The 24,059-nt window shown below is 44.3% G+C and overlaps 1 protein-coding gene across 2 annotated transcripts in view; it reads left to right on the top strand.

The window, feature by feature from the left end:
- LOC133254261 (solute carrier family 22 member 2) overlaps positions 1 to 9,585 on the top strand; it is a 32,562-nt gene extending 22,977 nt beyond the window's left edge. For both annotated transcript variants that reach the window (XM_061428481.1, XM_061428480.1), the window contains one exon: positions 7,942 to 9,585. Coding sequence is in view for 1 of the 2 variants with exons in the window: in XM_061428480.1 (XP_061284464.1) it covers positions 7,942 to 8,008 (67 nt within the window). In the remaining variant the exon portion in view is untranslated. The remainder of the gene's footprint in view (positions 1 to 7,941) is intronic.
- The last annotated feature ends 14,474 nt before the right edge of the window (positions 9,586 to 24,059 follow it).

Genomic DNA, 24,059 nt, shown 5'->3' with positions numbered 1-24,059 from the left:
AACTTAGAGAAAATGTCTACTCCTCCATAAAGGGCTAATTTTCCCAATGTATAAAGAGTACTAACAAATTCATAAGAAAAATCACTCAGTAGGAAAAAATGGACAAAGGACTTGAATACATAATTTAGTGAAAAGAAGGAAAAAACAGCTCTAAAATATATTAATATGCCCAATCTCCTTCATAGTAAGAGAATTGCAAAGTTACCCTGCACTATTATCCCCTGGGATTGTCAAAGATCAAACTGCTTGAAAACATCCAGTGGACCCTTGAACAGCACAGGAGTGAGGGGTGTCAACCTCCTATGCAATCAAAATCCACTTACTTTCAATTCCCCCAAAACTTAATCGCTAATAAGTAAGTAAGTAAGTGTTAGTCACCCAGTCGTACCCGACTCTTTGCAACCCCATGGACTGCAGCCTACCAGGCTCTTCTGTCCATGAGATTTTCCAGGCAAGAATACTGGAGCGGGTTGCCATTTCCTTCTCCAGAGGATCTTCCCGACCCAGGGATCAAACCCTGGTTTCCTGCACTGCAGGCAGATTCTTTACCAACTGAGCTATAAGGGAAGCCCCAGCTGCTAATAATCAGAAGCTTATGAATCACATAGGGCAGTTCAGATATATTTCGTATGTTGTATGTATCATATAGTGTGTTCCTACAGTAATCTATAGAAAAGAAAATGTTATTAAGAAAATTGTAAGGAAAATAAAATACATTTACAGTACTATACCGTGTTTTTCAGGCTTCTTAGGTAGCACTAGTGGTAAAGAACCTGCCTGCCAATGCAGGAGACATGAGAGATGCAGGTTCGATCCCCGGGTCTGGAGGATCCCCTGGAGGAGGGCATAGCAACCCACTCCGATATGCTTGCCTGGAGAATCCCATGGACAGAGGAGCCTGGCAGGATACAGTCCATAGGGTCACACAGAGTCAGATACGACTGAAGCAGCTTAGCACTCACACACCTTGTTTATCAATACTGTAAATTTATAAATTTACATCATCTGTTTATAAGACAAATCATCTATCAGCACCTACATGAACATGTTCCTATATGATACAAACCACTGTAGAACTTCTCTGATGGCTCAGTGGTAAAGAATTGGCCTGCCAATGCAGGAAACATGGGTTCAATCCCTGATCCGGGAAGATCCCACAGGCCACAGGCCGCTAAGCCCATGCACCACAACTATTGAGCCTGTGCTCTAGAGCCTGGGAACCACAACTTCTGAGCCCACGTGCCACAAATACTGAAGCCTGCACGCCCTAGAGCCCGTGCTCCCCAACGAGAGAAGTCACCGCAATGAGAAGCCCGCATGCCACCATGAAGAGTAGTCCCTGCTCACCAAAACTAGAGCAAAGCCCACGCAGCAGTGAAGACCCAGCATAGCCAAAACTAAATAAATAAAATTAAAAAGGAAACGTGGTAGATTTTACGTGTATTAAATTAATAACAAGTGACATCAAAAATGAAAAGATAATATAAAAAAGAAATCCATATTTATTTACAGATATGGTGATTCATGGGCTTCCCAGGTGGCTCAGTGGTTAAAAAAAAAAAAAAAAATCCACCTGCCAATGCAGGAGACACAGGTGTGATCCCTGGGTCGGGAAGATCCCCTGGAGGAGGAAATGGCAGTATTTCCTCCAGTACTCTTGCCAGGGAATTCCTATCGACAGAGGAGTCTGGCAGGGTTGCGAGTCAGACACGACTTAGTGACTGAATCACGGCCACCATGTATGACTCATGCACTGATACTAGAGCGGTGTCTGTGTGGTTGCTGTAAGGCTGCCTGCTGTAATTGACTGATGCTATCGCCCTCCACTGCTCACAGCAGCCTAGCCTATACACGAATGAATGCATTGATATGAAATTTTTGTGCCATACAGTATTACAGTCATATTCATAATACAGCATTGGAAACATTTGTTACATTTTTTTAAAAAAACCACTTACCTGTGATGGTAGGCAGGTTCTCCAGTATGATCAAGAGAGGCATAATGTAAGATAATGTAATTCTTTGAAAGCAAAATTATAAAACAATAAGAAAATGAATACATTATTAATTTTGTATTAAATATCACTCACCTTATGCCTATGTAGGGGTAGACTAAAGTTTGTGCGTGCATGCGTGCTCAGTCGCCTCAGCCATGTCTGACTCCTTGCAACCCTATAGACTGTATCTCTCCAGACTCCTCTGTCCATGTGATTCTCCAGGCAGGAATACTGGAGTGGGTTGCCATGCCCTCCTCCAGGGCATCTTCCTGACCTAGGGATCGAACCAGCATCTCCTCCATCTCCTGCCCTGCAGGGGAATTCTTTACTACGGAGCCAGCAGGGAAGCCCAGACTAATGTCTGCATATACTTTATGCATTCATGATGTACTTAACTTTTTCTTAGTTTTTTCAAAATTTCTAGGCTACATGTTTCATCTGAGAGTTTTTCAAATTGTCACAAATTGCCAAAAAGTTTTCAACTTTTTTATAGAAAAAAATCCACACGTAAGTGGACACATGCAGTTCAAACTTGTGTTGTTCAAGGATCAACTGTACTGTGCTGGTAAAAGATGTGGAGAGACAGGCAGTGTCCTTAAAACATTTCTGATGGGCAGTATGACAATAGTATCAAAATTGTATATGTGTGTACTTTTGTATACAGCAATTCCATACTTGTAGAAATTTATATGTGTAAAATGGTGTTTGTACAGGATTATTCATTAAAGCAATTTTTATGTATCAAAAGAGTGAGAGTAACACAAATGTCGATCGATTGGGAGACCAGTTAGGTAAACTATGGTAGGTCATTCAGTAAAACACTCCATGGTTATTAAAAAGAATGAAGCACCTTGATATATATATACTGATATGGAAATTCTCCCAGATGTATTATTAATGGGGAAAAAAAACAAAACATAGAAAGGTATATAATCATTTGTGTACAAAGAGCAAAATACATGTATATGAAACTTAAATATATATTAAACATATATATAAATTATATATACAATTTATCTTTGGAAGAACATGCATAACATTGATCGTCTATGGAATTAAATGGCTATGGGATGTAAGTGGAAGGGAGACTCTTCAGTGCATACTTTTTGCACTCTCTGAACACATACAATTCTATTTTAAAAGTAACCTTAAAAATCAAAAATAGAGACTTCCCTTTCGGTTGGTACAGCCAATGCAAGGGACACAAGTTCAATCCCTGGTCCAGGAGGATTCCACTTGCCACAGAGCAACTAAGCCTGTGGGCCGTAGCTACCGAAGATGCACACTCTAGGGCCAATGAGCCGCAACTACGGAGCCCATGTCCCACGACTACGGAAGCCCCCAGGCCCGAGAGCCAGGAAACCGCAACCACCGAAGCCTGCATGGAGCACCTACTGAAGCCCATGGGCCTAGAGCCTGTGCTCCACAAGAGAAGCCGCCTCAGTGAGAAGTCCCGTGTACCGCAACTAGAGAGCTGCCGTTGCTGGCCGCGAGTAGAGAAAGCCCAAGCACAGCAACAAAGACCCAGTGCAATCAAAAATAAATAGATAGAAGAATTTTTTAAAAATCTACATACAGAGAAACATATATGACACACTCCCCCATGAATCTGTTTATGTGACATGCTTAGCTATAACTGTTTGTTTTATCCGTAGTCCATTTTCGGCCCACTGGCGCCATGAATTGAGCTGAATTGTACCCATGCTACAAACCCTTCACATTTCACATATTCAGTACTTGGGCAAAGGTCACAGCAGAAGAGTTACAGTGGTCTGATGCTTTTCCTAGAACTTGGAAGAGGCTTTGAATTCAGCCAGAGGTCATACCCTAGCAGTTTATGGGACACCGGGGTCTCAAGAGCTTTGCCTGGCCCACATAATTTTTTTAAGTGGGAAATTCCACATAAACTGAATTTCCAGAATCTGTTTTTTTTTTTTTTTTTTTAATCAGAGAATTGGGTAACAGAATTGAGCAGGCAGTTTCCTCCTGTTGACAGTTTGGAGGAGCTGAGTGGTGACAGCTCTGCTCTTTGAAGGGCATGCCTGGGGAGCCAGCCACAGGCCTGCCTTCCCTACGCTTGGTGCCTAGGACACTTGTTTTCCGTCTGGTGAGTGTGGACCTTTGAGTTTGAGAGCTTTGATCTTGATCAACCAACCCCCACAGACCTTGTCCAATGCATCTTCCCGTGCACGTGAGTGCTGCTCCTGGAGGACAGAAATTCTACATCATTTATGGTCGTGTCCCTAGAGCTAAGCATAATCCCTGCGCACAAAGAGCAGGCGCTCACCAAATATTTGTGGAATAAATGTAGAGCTCCTTCCACAGCGCCCCTGTGTGGGGTGCCCCTAGGTTTTCCCCTGCCAGTTCCAGTGTCGGCAAGGCAGCAACATGTGATGGTGAGGAACAGGCCTGGTCTGATGCCAGAACCCAGCCTCTGTGCACTGACTCTGAATTCAATCTCAGAGACAGAGTTTTGGGGTAAAGTTGAAAAGAATAGCTTTTTTTGCAGGTGCCAAGCAAAGAGTCCAGGGCAGCTAGTGCTTAAAAGACCCAACCTTCCTGAAGATTCTCAAGGAAAAGTTTATAAAACAAGGTGAGGGAAGGGGGTTATGGGGTGTGTGACCATCTCATGGACATTCTTCTGACTGGTTGGTGGTGAGGTACTTGGGAGTCAGCATCATCAACCTTCTGGTTCCAACCAGTCTGAGGTCTAGAGTTTTGGGGCAGCATAGGTAGTTTCTTCCATCTGGTGGGGTTTCAGTATCTGCAAAACAGCTCAAAGGACACGGCTCGGAATATTATCTATGGCCCTTGAAGAGGAACTAAAGGTCCTTGACTTTATTTAATGGTTAGAGTATTATTTTGTCTTGGTGGGCTGTTTTTTTTTTCTGCATTTTCTCACTTCTCTGATTGAATGTATTCTTTGACTAAAGTTTTTCTACAGACAAAGGCAAGTGGAGGTCATGGGTGGGTGTCTATTCTGGAAAGGCTTCATAGGGTCCTGCTGGGCTATGGGTCCTCATATTTCCTATCATGTTATCTTCACTCCACTAGGGCTCAATTTTTCATCTGTCAATGGAACAAGAGTTCCTATTCATTGAATTTTTTGTAATGATTAAATGGGACTTCCCTGATGGCTCAGCAGGTAAAAAAATTCCACATGCAACACAGGACATGTGGGTTTGATCCCTGGGTAGGGAAGATCCCCTGGAGAAGGAAATGGCAACCCACTCCAGTATTCTTGCCTGGGAAATCACATGGACAGAGGAGCCTGGTGGGCGGATAATGCATGTAAAGTGCCTGGCTGTTAGTAAATGTTCAATAACCACCAAGACTATTCATAGAAGTTTTCATAGCTGTTTTACAAAACAATAAAATAGGTACCCAGATGGTTTATTGGAAATCAAATTTTTAAATATATGCTGAATGGTTTTGAGACAGGGAAGTGCAGCTCAGTGATATACCCATATGCCTATACTTGAAAGAATTTTCCATTTTTATCAGACTGGTTCAAAGTAGGCTAAAGAGATACTGCGCAATATTATTCCTATTGTTATTTTACGTTCTTGCTAACTATGCCATCTGCAAATACATCTATGAAGATCTGCACTTCTCTGTCCTCTGTACTGTGTAACCCAGTTCACCTTTCAAAGACAGAAGAGAGATGAGTAGGGTTCAGAGTGTGACAGGAGGAGCATGTGAGAAGATGGAGACTGAAGCCGAGTCGGGTGGAGGCTCCCATTCAGAGAAAGATGAGGCGGGGCCAGCTGGCAGGAGGCAGAGGCGCCCAGGAGAGGGGGCAGCCGTAGCTGGCACCTGGGGTCAGGCACGCTTCTCGCTAGGTGGTGGAGAGCCGACCCAGACAGAGTGTCCCAGGCACTGAGTGAGCACGGGCAAGACCAGGGAGGACCCGAACCCCACCACCACTCAAATTATTCAGTCCCTGAGTCCATCCTAGGTACACAGAGCCTTCTGACTTACTAACATACACCTATTTCACCCCTTCAGCCTGTTTCCTTTCCTGTAAAATTGAGCCGCAATAGCTTACATGTCCTAAGAGCTTTCGTCTAGTGCTCTGCAAGCCTAGCCATTTAATCCTCACAACAACCGTAGGCAGTAGGTAGTATCATTAACCCCATTTGAAGACAGAATAAAAAAGAGAGATTTGCCCAAAGTCAGTAAGTAGCAAAGCCAAGGTTTTAATCCTGGCAGCCCAAGGCCAGGGTTCATGGACACACCTCACCCCGGAGGGCTGAGCTCATGAGAAGGATGAGGCATGCAAGGTGCCCTGTGCAGGGCTGCCTTCAGTTGTCAGCAACCTGGCTGTTCCTGCTGCTGTTGCTACTGCTATTGTTGTTGCTGCTTTTGCTGCTATTGTTGTTGTTGCAGCAACAATAGTTTTTGCTGCTGCTGTTGTTGCTCTTACTATTTCTGCTGCTGTTACTGCTGCTGTTGTTACCATTACTGCTGTTGCTATTGCTGTTGCTGTTGTTGCTGTTGTTTCTGTAGTTACTGCTATTGCTGTTATTGTTGCTGTTCCTGCTGCTGTTGCTGTAGTTGTTGCTGTTGTTGCTTCTGTTTCTGCTGCTGCTGCTGTTGCTGCTATTGCTGTTGCTCTTGTTGCTGCTGTTGTTGATGTTGCTGCTATTGCTGTTGTTTCTGTTACTGTTGCTGTTGCTATTGGTGTTGATGCTGTTGCTGTTGTTGTTGCTGTTACTGCTGCTGATGTTGTTGGTGCTGTTGCTGCTGTTGTTTCTCCTGCTGCTGTTGTTGCCACTGTTGCTGTTGTTGCTTCTGTTGCTGTTCTTGCTGCTGCTGTTTTTGTTGCTGCCATTGCTGTTGTTGCTGCTACTGTTGTTGCTGCTGCTGCTGTTGCTGCTACTTCTGCTGTTGTTGCTACTGCTGCTATTGCTGTTGCTGCTGTTGGTGGTGTTGCTGCTGTTGTTGTTGCTCCTGTTGCTGTTACTGCTGTTGCTGATGCTTTTGTTGCTGCTATTGTTGTTGTTACTGCTGTTGTTCCTGTTGTTACTGCTGCTGCTGTTGCTGTTGTTGCTGCTTCTGTTGCTGTTGTTGTTGTTACTGCTATTGCTGTTGCTGTTGTCGCTGCTGCTGTTGCTGTAGTTGCTGCTGCAACTATCATTTTTGTTGTTGCCACTGTTGACAAGGAGGCCCTTGGAGCTTGGTTGTTGAGCTTGGGCCCCTGCATCTGGAGTCTGAGAGGACTCCAGAACCACCTGGATTACGGCGAGCTTCTGCTCCTCTCTGTTTCTCAGATGGATCCAGAGACTGAGGCAAGACTAAGCTCCTCCAGGTGGGGGGCATTCTATGAGGAGTTGGGGGACCCAGGAGCAGCCCCAACCTGGATTTCAGTATTATAAACACAAACATGCCAAGAGGGTGTGGCTGGGAACAGCAAAGTGAAGAAAGCAGCATTTTTACATGAATATCAGCAAGATCCTCATATTCATAAAGACAAGATGACTAAGAAAAGTTGCAATTTGAAAAAATTTTTAAATTAATTTTTATTTGCTCCTTACTTTTACTGAAAAGTCAATAATCTTTGGTAAAAATGGTTTCTCAAGTCCTATTTGCAGAAGAGATGTTAACAGTGTCTATATTTTGCATTCATCTAAGGGATAGAAAATTAATTTCAGATGTTTAGTGTGTTCTCTATTACAGAGAGGAGTGAGACACCTTGAATAAAGAATGTGGGCCAGTCCCACTCCTGGGAGAGCATTTTAGGAGTGACTTCATCCACAATAGCTGCTTACGATGCTCTTTCCATTTTCTTTTTGAGCATCACCACAAGGAACACTTGGCAAGACTGATCCTGGACAAAGCTTATACTCATTTGTTGCTCCATTTTTCTATTATCCACTTTATCTTGATTTTCAGTTCCTCATAATCTCTTTCTCCTCTCTCCTTTTTTGTTTTATTATTGCAGGTCAGGAAAAAACAAAGAAAAGATGATTTACATTGAAGTCAAGAAACTAGACACTCCACTAAATTAAGAAGAGAGAGCTGCTCTAGTTTGCTTTGACAATAACAAGGCAAGAATCGAACATTTCTGCTCTCACCACAAAGCCTATACATGTCAACCTTACTTCTGTTTGGACACTATTAACCCTGATCTATAACCAAATGGAGTCTGTTGTACTGCTATATGAAAATCTGCCTCTAGGACGAGGTCTTAGAGGTTCAAGCAAATCTTCACTTGCTTAAACACTTCCAATGACCTCATCTTACATAGGTACCTTCAGAGGGGATGCCAGTACTCCTCTGGACCAGATATTTCCAGAGTAGGTTCTAGAATATCTCAAGGGAGAAGCAAAAAGTCTGTCTAGGAAAGAAATAGCTTACACATAAAAAGAATGTCAAGATTTTATCATTTAAATCAGCAGAAATCTGGCTCCAAGTTTAGGAATGAATCATAAAGATACAAGGCCCAGGAGGATGAAACATAATAATGAGTCAGGTAAGATTTACTGATCTGAGTGCTCTGACCCAAGATTCTAGATTTAATGTGCTGGCTGGAACATCTAGCATCAGCTCCAACAGTTAGCAGAACAACAACATGAGAAAAATTATGAGTATATTTCCATAATTTGAAATAAGGAGGACTTCTTAGGCAAAAGCATAATCCAAGAGACATAAAGTAAATGACTGACTGATGGATGTGATGACACAAGACAAGGCTAAATTAAATGAGGCTAGATGTTTAACACACCCGAAAAGTAAATTTAATGAATAAGTGACAGATTTGGGGAAATATTTGCCACATATAAAATATTAAAGGGCGAATACCCAAAATAAATAAAAAGCTACTAAAAGTCAATAAAGAAATGATAATCCTTTACACAGACCATAGGAAAAAAATGGTTTAAGAATACAAAGTTATTTATAGAAATAGCTTTAAAATATGGTTAGATTATATATATATAAACGTATATATCTTCACTGCTGGGAAATAATAAGGAAATATTTTTTACTCTTCAGATTAATTAATAAAAGTAATTTAAAAAATTGAAAACATCAAGTATGGATGAGGACATGAAAGAACTTTCGTGCATTGCTGGCACGCATGAGTTGATTGGTTTAGTCTTCAGAAAGCAGTTTGGCGATGTCCATGCACATATTAGAAATGTGCACATCTGGACCCAACAATTTCACCACTCAGTGTCTATTTTTGAGAAACACTAAAGTGTATACAGATTCATCTCAGAGGTATTCATCGCATCATTTGTTGATGAGAGCAAAAACTGGAAATAACCAAAGTCCTTGTATGTGAGGAATGCTTAAATAAGCTATGGTATATCAACTCATCAGTGGAAAAGAGTGAAAATGACATATAGCTACTCCATATAAAGACCTTCATGGTGGAGGGCTAAGGTGAGTTTTGGAATAAGGATGTGGAAATCATAGGATGCGCATCTAACTAATGATCTAGGGGGAGAGGAATGGGACTGGCAGGGCACAGAAACGATTAGAAAGATTTTACTTTTTCTGCAAGTCTTGCATTTTTATTTTTTCATGTGCTGATCTGTGGCATGCTCATGCTGTTTTTAAAAATAAATGATTAACTGGGAAAGAGTTTGATGGTTTCTTTAAAAACTAAACATGTACTTACAATATCACTCGGCAATTGCCCTCCTGGGTATTTATCCCAGAGAAAGGAAAACATACATCCACACAAAATGCCATACACAATTGCTCATTTTTGTCTCTAATTAAACAAAATCTGGAAATAATCAAAATGTCCCTCATACCAAGGAACACTCCTCAGCAAGAAAAAGGAACAAATCAACAAGACACACACAACTTGAATGGATCTCAAGGGTGCTAGGCTGAGTGATAAAGGACAGTCTCCAAAGGTCACTCATGAAAGGAAAAACTCCTGAGATGGGAAGCAGATCAGTAGTTACAGTAGTGGTTACGTAAGTACATAAATCTACTCATGTGATAAAGTGACATGGGTCTATACTCACATAAAGCACCAATGTCAGTTTCCCGGTTTTGATATTTTCTATAATTATGTGAGATGGAACCATTGGGGAACACCAGGTAAGGGGACCCAGAATCTCTCTGGATTACCTTTGTAAATTTCCCGTGAATCTAGTTATTTCAAAATAAAAGATTAAAAACAATATTTTCAAAATGAAATGCTATGGGGACCCAGAAGAGGCCACTTCTCTGTAACAATGTTTTTTAAAGTTAATGGTCAAAATGTCTTTGACATCCAAAGGAAACTACGTTCCTCTGTCCAGAAAACTGCATATCCAAAATTTGCATATACTTTCACAGGCTTTTACCAATCCTTCACTCAGTTAAGAACTCTTGCTGTTGACACAAGTTTCAGTCCATAAACCAAATCCAGCATGCTGCCTGTTTTTAAATAAAGTTTTATTGACACACAGCCACACGCATTGACTTCTATTTTGTCTAAGGCAACTTTGCAGCCACTGCAGCAGAGTAAGTGGCTGCTGCAAAGATTCTCTGATGCACAAACCTTAAAATATTTGCTATCTAGCCCTTTATGGGGTTTACCTAATAGATCAGCTGGTAAAGAATCCACCTGCAATGTAGGAGACCCCAGTTCAATTCCTGGGTCCGGAAGATCCCCTGGAGAAGGGATAGGCTGCCCACATCAGTATTCATGGGCTTCCCTGGTGGCTCAGGTGGTAAAGAATCTGTCTGCAATGTGGGAGACCTGGGTTTGATCCCTGGGTTGGGAAGATCCTCTGGATGAGGGCATGGCAACCCACTCCAGTATTCTTGCCTGGAGAATCCCCTGGTGAGCTACAGTTCATGGGGTTGCAAAGAGTCAGACATGACTGAGTGATTAAGCACAGCACAGCAGCCCTTTATGGAAAAAGTTTGCTGACCCCTGGGTAGAATCCCACCTCTGTAAACTGAAAGAAATGTTGGAATAAAAAAGAACAATAAAAGCACAGAGAAGGCAACGCTATTGACCTTCTAGAGTCTGAGCTCCTTCTGTGCGCCTGGAACGCAGCACCTATTGTGCAGGCAAACAGGAAGAAGTCAGGCAAGAAGGTGGCAGTGTGGAAAGAAGACGCGCTCACATCTCCCCAGCACGCTCGTGCACACGGCCCCCTGCGGCTTCCTCCCTGGGCCCTGAGCTGGGCTGGGCTGCCCAGCGGCCTCGGGGCGTGCTCTGGGTGCGGTGATTCCCGAGAGCCCCAGCACTCCTGAGGAAAAGAACTGGGTGGGCCGTGCAGATTGGGGTGGCCACGTAAACTGGGAGAGGCGACTTGGGAGGGGAAGAGTCAGGGACCACTCTGTCTACTTTGTAAGATGTGCTCAGTAAAAGCCCCATTGTCTAAAAAGTTCCACTCATCAAAGACTATTATTTTCATTTAACCTAAAGCAAAAAGAATGTATTTTTATTTCTTCAATGAAAGAGGAACGTCTTTTCTCTAAGAATATGTCTCCTGTTAGGAGTTCTTCCGCTTTTTCTGGCATAAGCCACGTTCCTGACGCACTGTTGATCATTTGCAATTTGAGTCTCTTTAAAGTAGAACCAAAACTCAAAACACTTTGAAACAACCTGGATCAAAAATTCCAGATTTTTACCATACTTTTCTTCTTTAATATTTGACTTGTCCACATTTACATGACATTTTTAGTGACTCACTCTACTGAATATTGAGAAAGCATTTAACTCAGGGGTCCCCAACCCCCAGGCTACAGACTGTAGCCTGTTAGAAACTGGGATACACAGCAGGAGGTGAGGATTGGGCAGGCAAAACCAAAACTATAATCCCAGCCAGGCCAGTGGCAACACTGTCTTCCATGAAACCAGTCACTGGTGCCCAGTGTAGGGAACTGCTGATTTAACTTACTTTAATTGTGTATTAAAAATGCATTTTTACCTTTCTATTTCATCAGATTACATGATGTCATCAAATTAGGTAATCACAATATACAGTTCAAAGAGAAAAAACAGATTTAGGAGCAAATCTAACTGATCCCTGGTCCTCCTGTAACTCAACTAAGAGACACAGATGGGTGTCACATTAGAACGTGGCCACCAAGCCGAGCTGAGGGTTCGCCAGCTGGTTTTGCTACCCAATGCAAGTCTGTGTGCCCGACACACAGCAAAGCCAAGCAAACCTAAATGTCAGAGTTTGGAGCCGAGAAAGGTTTATTGCAACCCCTAGAATCATGCCAGGAGAATGCGTGTCTCATGCCCCCAAAACCCATCAACTCCCTGAAGGAGCTCAGCAAAGCATTTTTAAAGATGGGGGTGGGAAGGATGTCAGGGTTTGTGATCAGTTCCTGCGTTGTTTCTGACTGGCTGATGGGAAGGTGACATGGCCGTGTCACAGGGGTAAACCTAAGCAATCCTTAGGCTCCAGTAGGTCTGGGGGTTACAGTGCTCAGCATCAAGCAGTTAATTTCTTCCCTCTGGTGGTAGCCTCTGAAAAACTCAGGAAATAAGCATGAAATACCGTGATCTGGGTGCTTCAGGGAGGAGCTACAGCAGAGGATATGGGGGAGGGGTCTGCCCCAGGAAGGTCCCACGGGGTTCTGATCTGTTACAGATTCACAGAGAGAAGGTGTGCCCAGCGGGGTTCCCCAGAGAAAACAGAACCAACGCACGATGTACATATACACATACGTGAAAGGAAACTTTGGCTTACGTTGATTGTGAAGGCTGAGAAGTCCCACGATCTACTGTCTACAAGCCAGAGACCCAGGGAAACCAGCTATAAAGACCAGGGGCGCATGATGCTGTAACTCCCGGTCCCAGGGCAGAAGACAGATGCCCCGCTCACAGCAGCAGGAAGGGAGGATGGCAGGCAGGGATAGCACTCCCTCCTCTCCTTCTTGTTCTGCTCAGTCCGTGGATTGGACGATGCCCACCCAGGTTGTTGGCGGCAGGGAGCATCCACTTTTGCTGAGTCCACCGCTTCGCTTCCAATGCCGATCTCATCCTGAAACACCCTCACAGACACACTCAGGCATCCTGCTTCATCAGGACACAGATTTCACGTTCATGGGGGTGGGGGTCACTCTGTAAACCAGTTCACTGGAGGCTGGTCTCAAGAGCTCCTTCTAAGCCCAATGCCGCTCTGGTAAACAAAACATAGAACTCGCCTTGTTTCACTCATGCAAACTTGACAAATAGGACAATACATCTAAAACACCAGGACCCTGATCAAACCCCAAGAGTAAAGCTGTCTTCCCTTTTCCCCGTTTGGCAGGTCTTAGCACAGCATCCTCGGTTAACCAGAACTCTGTAGCTGTGAACTTGGGTGACCCCCATGAAAGTTCTGAAATCAAAACTGACTTGGCAAAGACTTCTCTCCCAAAACAGTCTGACTCTATGCTTACACCATCAGGCAAGCGGGTCTCGGGCTCAGGTTCACTTTCAGATGTCTCCAGCAACGATTTCTCTAAGGCAGGAAGATGTGGAGTGAGAGGGGACCACGTCCATCACTCTCTGGCTGCTGTAATTTGGGGGTCTGTGTGATTTCCACGTGCCCTCAATCTGCATTTCCCTGCCGAGAGCCCAGCGCATCTTGCCTCAGGAGTGCTTGCCCTCAAGCATAAGGCACCCAAGGACACCACCTCAATCATGACTGGGCCTGGCAAAATTGAGTTGTCTGTGTTCCAGGTCCCCTTGTCCCTGCCTATCCTCCTCCCCACGCCCACCCTCCCTGGCCACACCAGGGCCCTTTGACACCAATGGCTCAGCAGGTAAAGAATCTGCCTGCAATCCAGGAGACACAGGGTCAATCCCCGGATCAGGAAGATCCCCTGGAGGAAGAAACCCGCTCCAGTAGTCTTGCCTGAAAAATTCCATGGACAGAGCAGCCTAGAGGGCTACAATCCATGGGGTCACAAAAGAGTTGGATACAACTGAGCGACTAAGCAAGTAAGCCAATCTCCCCTGTGGCCCCTCATCAAAAAAGATCCGCTCCATGCCCCAGAATCTTAGGGCTCAGCTGGGGAGCGACCTGTAGGGCAGAGAGTGTTAATTCTGGAAACCAGTTCTGCTGGGTTGTGGGAACTAGCAGTCTCCATCCCAGAGTTCAATCATTTCAGTGCTTAGATGCCCAGAAACTCCTACAAACAATGACTCATAACTAGTGCTGGCTTGGATCCCCAGGTCAGAGATTCTAGCCCAGAGCACTCTTCCCAGATCCAGACATCTCTGTTTAGACATGCGGAGGGTTCCCGTGGGTCTCCCAGGTGGGGCTAGTGATAAAGAACCCACCTGCCAAGGCAGGAGACATAAGAGATGCAGGTTCGAACCCTGCGTCGGGAAGATCCCCTGGAGGAAGACATGGCAACCCACTCCAGTGTTCTCGCCTGAAGAATCCCATGGACAGAGGAGCCTGGCGGGCTACAGTCCACAGGGCCGCAGAGTCAGACGCAACTGAAGCTGCTTAGCATGAGGGTTCCGGTAACCAGCATTTCTCACTGAGATTTTACTGCCAATGACAAAAAAGTTTATCGTCTTCAGATTTTGAAAAGAGGAAGAACTCTGTAGAGGTCCATATTCAGATCTTTCTTGCACATTTTCTAAGCCATCTGTCATCCCCAGGAAATCTTGTGGAATGTTACAGATATTTTACCCCCAGAACAGATGTTCGGTGAGGATTTTCCCGTCAGGCAGAAATACTAGGGTCAGAAACCACAGAGGCAGTAGAGGCCACCCAGTGCCTGTGCCCCTAGAGCTCACAACCCCTCAGGGGCCCAGCTCAAACACAACAAACAGGAACTGTAACCAGAACCCTGTCTGGGGTGTCCCTCATCACTAGAGAAGCAACCTCAGACTACTAACCACGGTACAAAGTGCGAGGGTCTCCTCTACTCGGGAATGCTGTTCACCAGGACAAGATGAACAAGATGGGTGTGGGCTTTGAGGCCGCAGGCCGGTTGGGGAATACCCTAGAGATGACAGCGCGATGTGGAGCCAGCCTGGGGACCAAGAGGGAAGTGCCAGATCCCCAAAGTCAAGCTGGTTTTGCTTCTTGAGCGGGGACAGCTCTCCCTGGGGAGCCGATACTTAGTACAGTTCTAGGAGTTCACAGACAAAGGAGAATACCTGGAGGACAATTTGGAGTTTGGAGACAATACCCCGAGAGGCTGAGCTTCAGTGTGTGCAGGAGGTGGAGAGGCAGGCAGAGTGGCCAGGGCTGCCCAACCTTGACCTTGTGGGCAGAGAGCTGGGCAGGGAGAGATGGGATGGGCAGCAGGAGGCACGGAGCCAAGAGAAGCAGACAGATGAAGGAGATTAAGGGAGAAAAGAAAAAGGATGACCATTAGCTGTGGAGCCAGAGGCTAAAGGGGCATTTAAGAAGAGCATAGCAATGAGATTTATCCCATAACAAACACACTAGACACTAGCTTCACAAGCTCGACAGCCTGGGGACAATTCCAGGACCAGGTTCAGAGGTCCTGAGGCCATCAGTGTCTAGAGCATCACACAGGAATTTTTGTCCACAAGGCAACCAGAAATCACAAAAACAGGTTCAAGTATTCTCAAGTACTCTCAGAAAGAAAGAAAAAAGACATTTTAGGAACACTTTCATCCAAAATGGTTCAAAGAGAAATAACATTAAGACTGAGAGGAAGGGTAGTTTTACATTTTATTCTTCATAACTTTGGCATTTCCTCAATTTTCTGCAATGCATATATTTAAAAAACAAAAAAACATGTGTTAGGCAGGATATGGTGCCTATAAAAATACGCGTGATAGATGGGTCACCGTTAAAGATTTCCTTTCTGAATTCATTCCTGGTCTAGCCTCCATCACACCAAAGGTAACAACTATTCCAGATTTTGTCTCTCCAATTTCCTTGTTTTGAGTGTACAACACACACACACACACACACACACACACAAATGTGTGTATGCATCCTGTTAAAAAACAAAAATTCCACTGAGAATATTTTAAAGATCTAATTGACTTTATTGAACAATTCAGGCATCGGGCAGCATCCCATGCATTGTGTGGAAGGAAGCCTCAAAGGGTGACAGAAAGGGAAATTTTCTAAAGACAGGATGGATATGAGAGAGTGCGTGTGTGCTCATTGGCTAAGTCGTGTACAGCTCTTTTGCAAGCTCATGGACTGTAGCCTGCCAGGTTCCTATGTCCATGAGATTCTCCAGGCAACAACACTGGAGTGGGTTGCCATTTCCTTCTCCAGGGGATCTTCCCGACCCAGGGATGGAACCCACGTCTCCTGCATTGGCCGGTGGATTCTTTACCACTGAGCCACCAGGGAAGCCCCAAAGGCAGGACAAGGAAGTCATAAACATGGAAACAAAATTGTTTCAGATTCAGATCATCTTTCTTCGGGGGAAAAGGGGTCTTTCAGGCACCACCTCACCTTCCTTTGGGGGATGGAGAAGGTGCTGACCGGAAAGTATCTGACCGAAAGGTTAAGGCTGTATTTCTGGGGGAGTCTGAGCTTCAGTTAAGTTAGGTATTAAGTCCTGATTCGGTGGCCTGATGTAGTACAAGTGAATCCTTTTGGGGCCTGTGGTCTTATTTTAATGCTATCAAGTTATTTTTAATATATTTTGTAAATGTTACTGAAATACAGTTAATTTCAGCCTCTATTTTCAGCTTTGTTTTATATTTTTATTACTTTTTGCTTTTATCTTCATCTTCACTTTTCTTACTTTGGGTTTATCCTGCAGTTCTTTTTCTAATTCCCTGTCCCGAATGACCATTTAGACTCTGAGCCTCAGCCGTCACAGATATCTAGCACGTTGGCCGATTCTGATCTGAGAGGCTGTTCCATACATCCCCGCATCCCTGCCCCAGGCTTCCTATCTCCTGGTGGGACCTTCAACCGGGAGAAAGTCCCAAAGCTCCACCCCCTCTCTCAGGCTCTGTTTAACCCCCTTATCACACAAAGGGCACAGCAATGTTTTCTCACAGCCGTGGGTTGTTTTCTTCTCGGAGACATGCTGAGTTGGGAGGCCAGGAAAACGTCTATTCCTGGGTCTTCAAAGGAGAGCAGCCCCTGATGCTGTCCGGGGACTCCTCTAAAGCCACGCCCGGCTGTCTGTTAGAAGTGACCACCCAGGGTCAGACACTGACGCATCACTGTCTCAGCTCAAACACATCTTAAAATCACGGATTTCTCTCTTCCAAAGGCAAGAGACTGCTAAGTGCGGTGGGCGTGGTAATGAAGTTAACGGGAGGACAAAGGGGGAAGTCTAAAGAAGAGATTCCCTCTCCCTTCTTCCAAGTGTGGCTCCAGAGAACTTGGCCAAGTTCAACTAGTGAGCCATTCTTTCTAAAGCATCCAGAGAAGGGGGGATTCATTAAGAGCCAATGTCTGGAATGAAAGGAAGTCCCATGAAACCGATTAAACAGGGTTCTCCAATAGATCAAACCAGGCAAAGGTGAATGGACAGCAGAAGACGAAGAGGGAAGACAGCGTCAGAGAGAAGCGAGGAAGGCCTTGAGAGACAGGTTTGACTTGTCTTTCCTGCTGCCACTTTGCGTCTGCAACTGCTGAGGCAAGAGGCAGAGGGGGTCAGGGCTGACCCGGCATCGAGACGGATTGCCCCGTTTACTAGCCATGTGACGCACGTTTACAGACTTCTGCTGCAAGTATCAAATTGTCCTCCAGAAGGTGTTAGAAATTAATTGCACCGACACACCAGAGGAGAGCCTGCTTTTTCATGCCGTCGTCCCCCCAACAGCTTCTCTCTCACGCACTCGCTCACGCTCTCACACCCGCACACACACGCACCACCGCTGCGCAGTCTTGCCGAGTGGATCCGCCAAAGATCACACTGCAAGGCTGTTTCACCCGTGCTTCTTTGAGCGGTGAAGCTGAACGTGTTTTCAAATTTCTTGGCAATTTTCTTTTTGCTGTGACATGACTATTTTTGCCCTTTGCCCATTTTCTCTCCGAAATCGTCTGCTTTTCCTTATTAACAGGTAAGAGCCTTTTGTATATTAGGAATAGTAACACTTTGGCATAGAATCTTCAGTTTGTGTCTTAGAGTTGGCCTCTGGCCTTTTAGGGGTTTTGGGTGGGTGGGGGAAATTTTTCACGTATAGAATTCTTTTTTACCAAAAAGAAAAACAAAATGGGCTGCCTCCCTACTCGAGAGGTACCTTTGGTGCGATTGAAATGGAGGTCTCTGTCTTGACCCAGTAACTCTGGGCGTTACCACACCTTTGCTGTGAAAGGAGGGCTCCCCTCCCCACTTCCTCTTTCCACCCTCCCAGGACCCCCCCAACCCCACCCCCATTCCATCCTGAGCAAAGCACTCCTCTGCTGTCTGTGGGACTCAGGGGAAGCCCGAAGCTGCTTCTGCTGAATGGTAAGGTTCTTTCTTCATCATGAAAGAACTCAGAAAGGAAGCAGGGAGTTTAAGAAAGTTAAGTGAGAGTTTATTTCAGCAAGAATACGCTCTGAGAGGGAGAGCGGCAAGCAGGTGAGGAGCTGCTGCCCCGGGTTTCTTTAGCAAGCCGGTTCCGAGGGGCTACAAACAAAGGGGTGTATTCACTGGGAAAGGAAGGATTTGGGGGTCACCTGCCCTGATTTTCAGGCCTTCCTGGTGGCTCAGACAGTAAAGATTCTGCCTGCACTGCAGGAGCCCTGGGTTTAATCCCTGAGTTGGAAAGATGTCCTAGAAAAGAGAATGGGTACCCACTCCAGTACTCTTGCCTGGTATCCATGGATGGAGGAGCCTGGCTGGCCACAGTCCATGGGATCATAAAGTGTCAGACACAACTGAGCGACTAATACTTTCACTTTCAGATGAGTTTACTTCTGGATGACCAACAGGTTTCAATTTAAAACGACCAAACTGGACTTTTCTGGTGATCCAGTGGTTAAGAGTTCACCTTAAGAGGGGACGTGAGTTTGATCCCTGATCTGGGAAGATTTCACATGCTGAGTAGCAACTAAGCCTGAGTGTCACAGCTACTGAAGCCCTCACACCTAGAGCCCAAGCTCTGCAACATGAGAAACCACCGAAATAGAAGCCCATGCACTGTGACCAGAGAAAGCCCAAGAGCAGCAACGAAGACCCAGCAGAGCCAGAAATAAATAAAATAAAATGCATTTTAAAAAATAATAAGAGAAAGACACACTATTGAGAGGGTTAACAGTCAGGAAGGCTAGGGGTCCCCAAGTGGCACAAGGAAATGAACTGCAAGTGGCAGGCATTTCTTTCTTCTTTTCTCTTATTCCTGCATTGGCATGATGACACCTGGTGCCACCTGAACTTAAGTTTTCTCAAACCTTGAGCTAACCAGTGCAGTTTTCTTATGGAAATGTTTTTCTTAAGCCATGTTAATGAAACTATGCATTTGCTTTGGAAGTGATCAGTGCAAAGAAATAGAGGAAAACAATAGACTGGGAAAGACTAGAGATCTCTTCAAGAAAATGAGAGATACCAAGGGAACATTTCATGCAAAGATGAGCACAATAAAGGACAGAAACATTATGGACCTAACAGAAGCAGAAGATATTAAGAAGAGGTGGCAAGGATACCTAGAAGAACTGTACAAAAAAGATCTTAATGACCCAGATACCCATGATGATGTGATCACTCACCTAGAGCCAGACATCCTGGAGTGCAAAGTCAAGTGGGTCTTAGGAATCATCACTACAAACAAAGCTAATGGAGGTGATGGAATTCCAGTTGAGCTATTTCAAATCCTGAAAGATGATGCTGTGAAAGTGCTGCACTCAATATGCCAAAAAATTTTGAAAACTCAGCAGTGGCCACAGGACTGGAAAAGGTCAGTTTTCATTCCAACCCCAAAGAAAGGCAATGCCAAAGAATGCTCAAACTACCACACAATTGCACTCATCTCACACGCTAGTAAAGTAATGTTCAAAATTCTCCAAGCCAGGCTTCAGCAATACATGAACCATGAACTTCCTGATGTTCAAGCTGGTTTCAGAAAAGGCAGAGGAACCAGAGATCAAATTGCCAACATCCACTGGATCATGGAAAAAGCAAGAGAGTTCCAAAAAACATCTATTTCTGCTTTACTGACTATGCCAAAGCCTTTGACTGTGTGGATCACAATAAACTGTGGAAAATTCTGAAAGAGGTGGGAATACCAGACCACCTGATCTGCCTCTTGAGAAACCTGTATGCGGGTCAGGAAGCAACAGTTAGAACTAAACATGGAACAACAGACTGGTTCCAAATAGGAAAAGGAGTACATCAAGGCTGTATATTGTGACCCTACTTATTTAACTTATATGCAGAGTACATCATGAGACATGTTGGGCTGGAAGAAGCACAATCTGGAATCTTGTGGGAGAAATATCAATAACCTCAGATATGCAGATGACACCACATTTATGGCAGAAAGTTAAGAACTCAAGAGCCTCTTGATGAAAGTGAAAGAGGAGAGTGAAAAAGTTGGCTTAAAACTCAACATTCAGAAAATGATCATGGCATCTGGTCCCATCACTTTATGGGAAATAGATGGGGAAACAGTGGAAAGAGTGTCAGATTTTATTTTTGGGGGCTCCAAAATCACTGCAGATGGTGACTGCAGCCATGAAATTAAAAGATGCTTAAGGAAAGTTATGACCAACCTAGACAGCATGTTAAAAAGCAGAGACATTACTTTGCCAACAAAGGTCCATCTAGTCAAGGCTATGGTTTTTCCAGTAGTCATGTATGGATGTGAGAGTTGGACTGTGAAGAAAGCTGAACGCCAAAGAATTGATGCTTTTGAACTATGGTGTTGGAGAAGACTCTTGAGAATCCCTTGGACTGTAAGGAGATCCAACCAGTCCATCCTAAAGGAGATCAGTCCTGGGTGTTCATTGGAAGGACTGATGTTGAAGCTGAAACTCCAATACTTTGGTCACCTGATGTGAAGAGTTGACTCATTTGAAAAGACCCTGATGCTGGGAAAGATTGAGGGTACGAGGAGAAGGGGACGACAGAGGATGAGATGGCTGGATGGCACCACTAACTCAATGGACATGAGTTTGGGTAAACTCTGGGAGTTGGTGATGGACAGGGAGGCCTGGTGTGCTGCAGTCCATGGGGTTGCAAAAAGAGCTGGACATGACTGAGCAACTGAACTGAACTGAAAAATGACACCATCCTTATGGCAGAAAGCAAAGAACTAAAGAGCCTTTTGGTGAAAGTGAAAGAGGAGATTGAAAAAGTTGGCTTAAAAATCAACATTCAAAAACTAAAACCATGGCATCCAGTCTCATCACTTCATGGCAAATAGATGGGGAAACAATGGAAACAGTAACAGACTTAATTTTCTTGGGCTCTAAAATCACTGCAGATGGTGACTGCAGCCATGAAATTAAAAGATGTTTGCTCCTTGGAAGAAAAACTATGACCAACCTAGACAGCATATTAAAAAGCTGAGACATTACTTTGCCTACAAATGTCTGCCTAGTCAAAGCTATGGTTTATCCAGTAGTCATATATAGGTGAGAGTGTTGGATCATAAAGAAAGCTGAGCTCTGAAGAATTGATGTTTTTGAACTATGATGTTGGAGAAGATTCTTGAGAGCCCCTTGGACTGCAAGGAGATCCAATCAGTCAATCTAAAGGAAATCAGTCCTGAATTTTCATTGGAAGGACTGATGATGAAGCTGAAGCTCCAATACTCTGGCCATTTGATGTGAAAAACTGACTCACTGGAAAAGATCCTGGGAAAGATTGAAGGCAGGAGGAGAAGGGACAACAGAAGATGAGTTGGTTGGATGGCATCACTGACTTGATGGACATGAGTTTGAGTAAGCTCCAGGTGTGCGTAATGGACAGGGAGGCCCGGTGTGCTACAGTCCATGGGGTCGCAAAAGTCAGACACAACTGAGCGACTGAACTGAACTGAACTGATTTGCTTTGGAATCTGCCCTTCTTCAAATCTGTTCTGTGTAAAACTAATCTATTTCCCAAACCTTGTGCTGATCATGTCTCAGCAAACCAGTACATTTTACTCTTGGAAATGTTTTCTCAAACTATGTTAATGAAACTGTATTTGCTTGGAAATCTGCCTACCTTCCAGAGAAGGCAATGGCACCCCACTCCAGTACTCTTGCCTGGAAAATCCCATGGACGGAGGAGCCTGGTAGGCTGCAGTCCATGGGGTCGCTAAGAGTCAGACACGACTGAGCGACTTCACTTTCACCTTTCACTTTCATGCATTGGAGAATGAAATGGCAACCCACTCCAGTGTTCTTGCCTGGAGAATCCCAGGGACGGGGGAGCCTGGTAGGCTGCCGTCTATGGGATCGCACAGAGTCAGACACGACTGAAGCGACTTAGCAGCAGCAGCAGCTGCAGCTGCCTTTCTTCAAGAGTCACGTGATTGTTTTATGGCTGGAGATGACTCCCCTTGTGCCATTCTATCTCAAAATGCACATTGTGGGAGAGGGGCCTGGTGTGACCCTTTCAGTCTTGAGGTGTTTCTTTTATCTGATTAGCAGCTTGCTAACTGATATGAAAGGGGGCACTCTTTCTGTCCCCTTCTGATGTCTATGTCAGAAGCTTTATCTATCTCTTTTTATACTTTAATAAAACTCTGCTACCCAAAAGCTCCGAGTGATCAAGCCTCATCTCTGGCTCCAGATGGAGTTCCTCTCCTCTGGGGGCTACGAATCCTGCTGTCATTCACGGCTCTCAGCCACAAACTTTCACTATGATCATGGTTCAGAAGAATTAATATTAAAAATGAATATCACTGATGAACATAGATGCAAAAATCCTTAACAAAATTCTAGCAATCAGAATCCAACAACACATTAAAAAGATCATACACCATGACCAAGTGGGTTTTATCCCAGGGATGCAAGGATTCTTCAATATCCGCAAATCAATGTAATAAAAATGAAATAAAACAATCAAATCATAGACATTGTATATTTTAAGCATGCTTTCTTTCCTTCTATATCTGTTTCTTATTTATGGTTGTTAACCTTGGTGTTAATCTAACTTTGAGTAGCAAATTCATATTATTTGTGTTGAACAATTAACAGAATGCCTTATAAACTTTATTAGGAATTGGCACAATTCCTGTGTGTTCCTTTTAATTATTATCGTGGACTTGTGACTCTTTTTATAGTCTCAGCTGGTTTCAACAGACTATAATTACTACAATTTGATGATGTTGAAACTGTCCCTGCTGGGCCGTGAGGAGCCCTCCATACTGTAGGCATCTTTGTCTTTTGAACACGACCTTAACCATCTCTGACAGTCTTTGTTGTTTGGCAAAAACGTTTCCTCCCACTTCTGAAGTCTGGATTTTCCTTGTCTCTAGGTGTAGCCAAGCAGCTCTTCCCGGGATCTTAATTTCTTTTAGACAAACTGTATAGGAGACCAAAATCTGGGTTCCTCGAGTGCACATGAGATGGGCCGACGGGTTTTGACAGCAGCAGAGAGGCCTCAGAGGGAGCCTCAGCTCTGAGTGAAATTACAAATCTTTTGAAGACAACTACTCAAAAGTTCAAATTTGGACTGAGACCAAGATTAGGCCACAAAAGCTTGCCGTTCACAGATCAATTAGCAAATGTTTAAAGAACACTTACTTTTTTTTGCCTTTCAAATGTTATATGGGTTTTTTTTTTTTAGAGATTTCATTTTTGGTGCAATGAATTACTCTGATTTTTCCTTGTGATTCTTTGGGGTGTTTTTTTCTTTTTTAATTTATTTTTAATTGAAGGGTAATTGCTTTACAATATTGCTTTGGTTTTTAATGATGAGCAATTCTAGATTTTATCACTAATATTAATGTCTGGGACTATGATAACAAAGCAGATAAAAACCAAACTTTCTCCGAACAGATAGAGAGAGGTCAGGAGTTTGGGCTGGACAGTAAGTTGCAAAGGGTGGATCATGGGCACTGGTGTCTGGAATCAGAGGGGACGTCAGCACTTGGAGGAGAAGTCATAGAGATGGAGGCTGAAGGGCCTGAAATCCTCCCAGGAAGGGGAGGAACATTTTAGTACAATGAGAGGGTCCCCAAAGCATAGACGTGCTACCGGAAGGAGGACTCCTTCCAGGGCTTGAGAGTGAGCTCTTGTCTAACGTTCAGAAATGGATTGTCTGAGGAGACACACA

The sequence above is a fragment of the Bos javanicus genome, chromosome 9, assembly GCF_032452875.1.
Source record: "Bos javanicus breed banteng chromosome 9, ARS-OSU_banteng_1.0, whole genome shotgun sequence".
In the NCBI taxonomy this organism is placed as follows: domain Eukaryota; kingdom Metazoa; phylum Chordata; class Mammalia; order Artiodactyla; family Bovidae; genus Bos; species Bos javanicus.
This window is presented reverse-complemented; position numbering and strand designations above follow the sequence as displayed.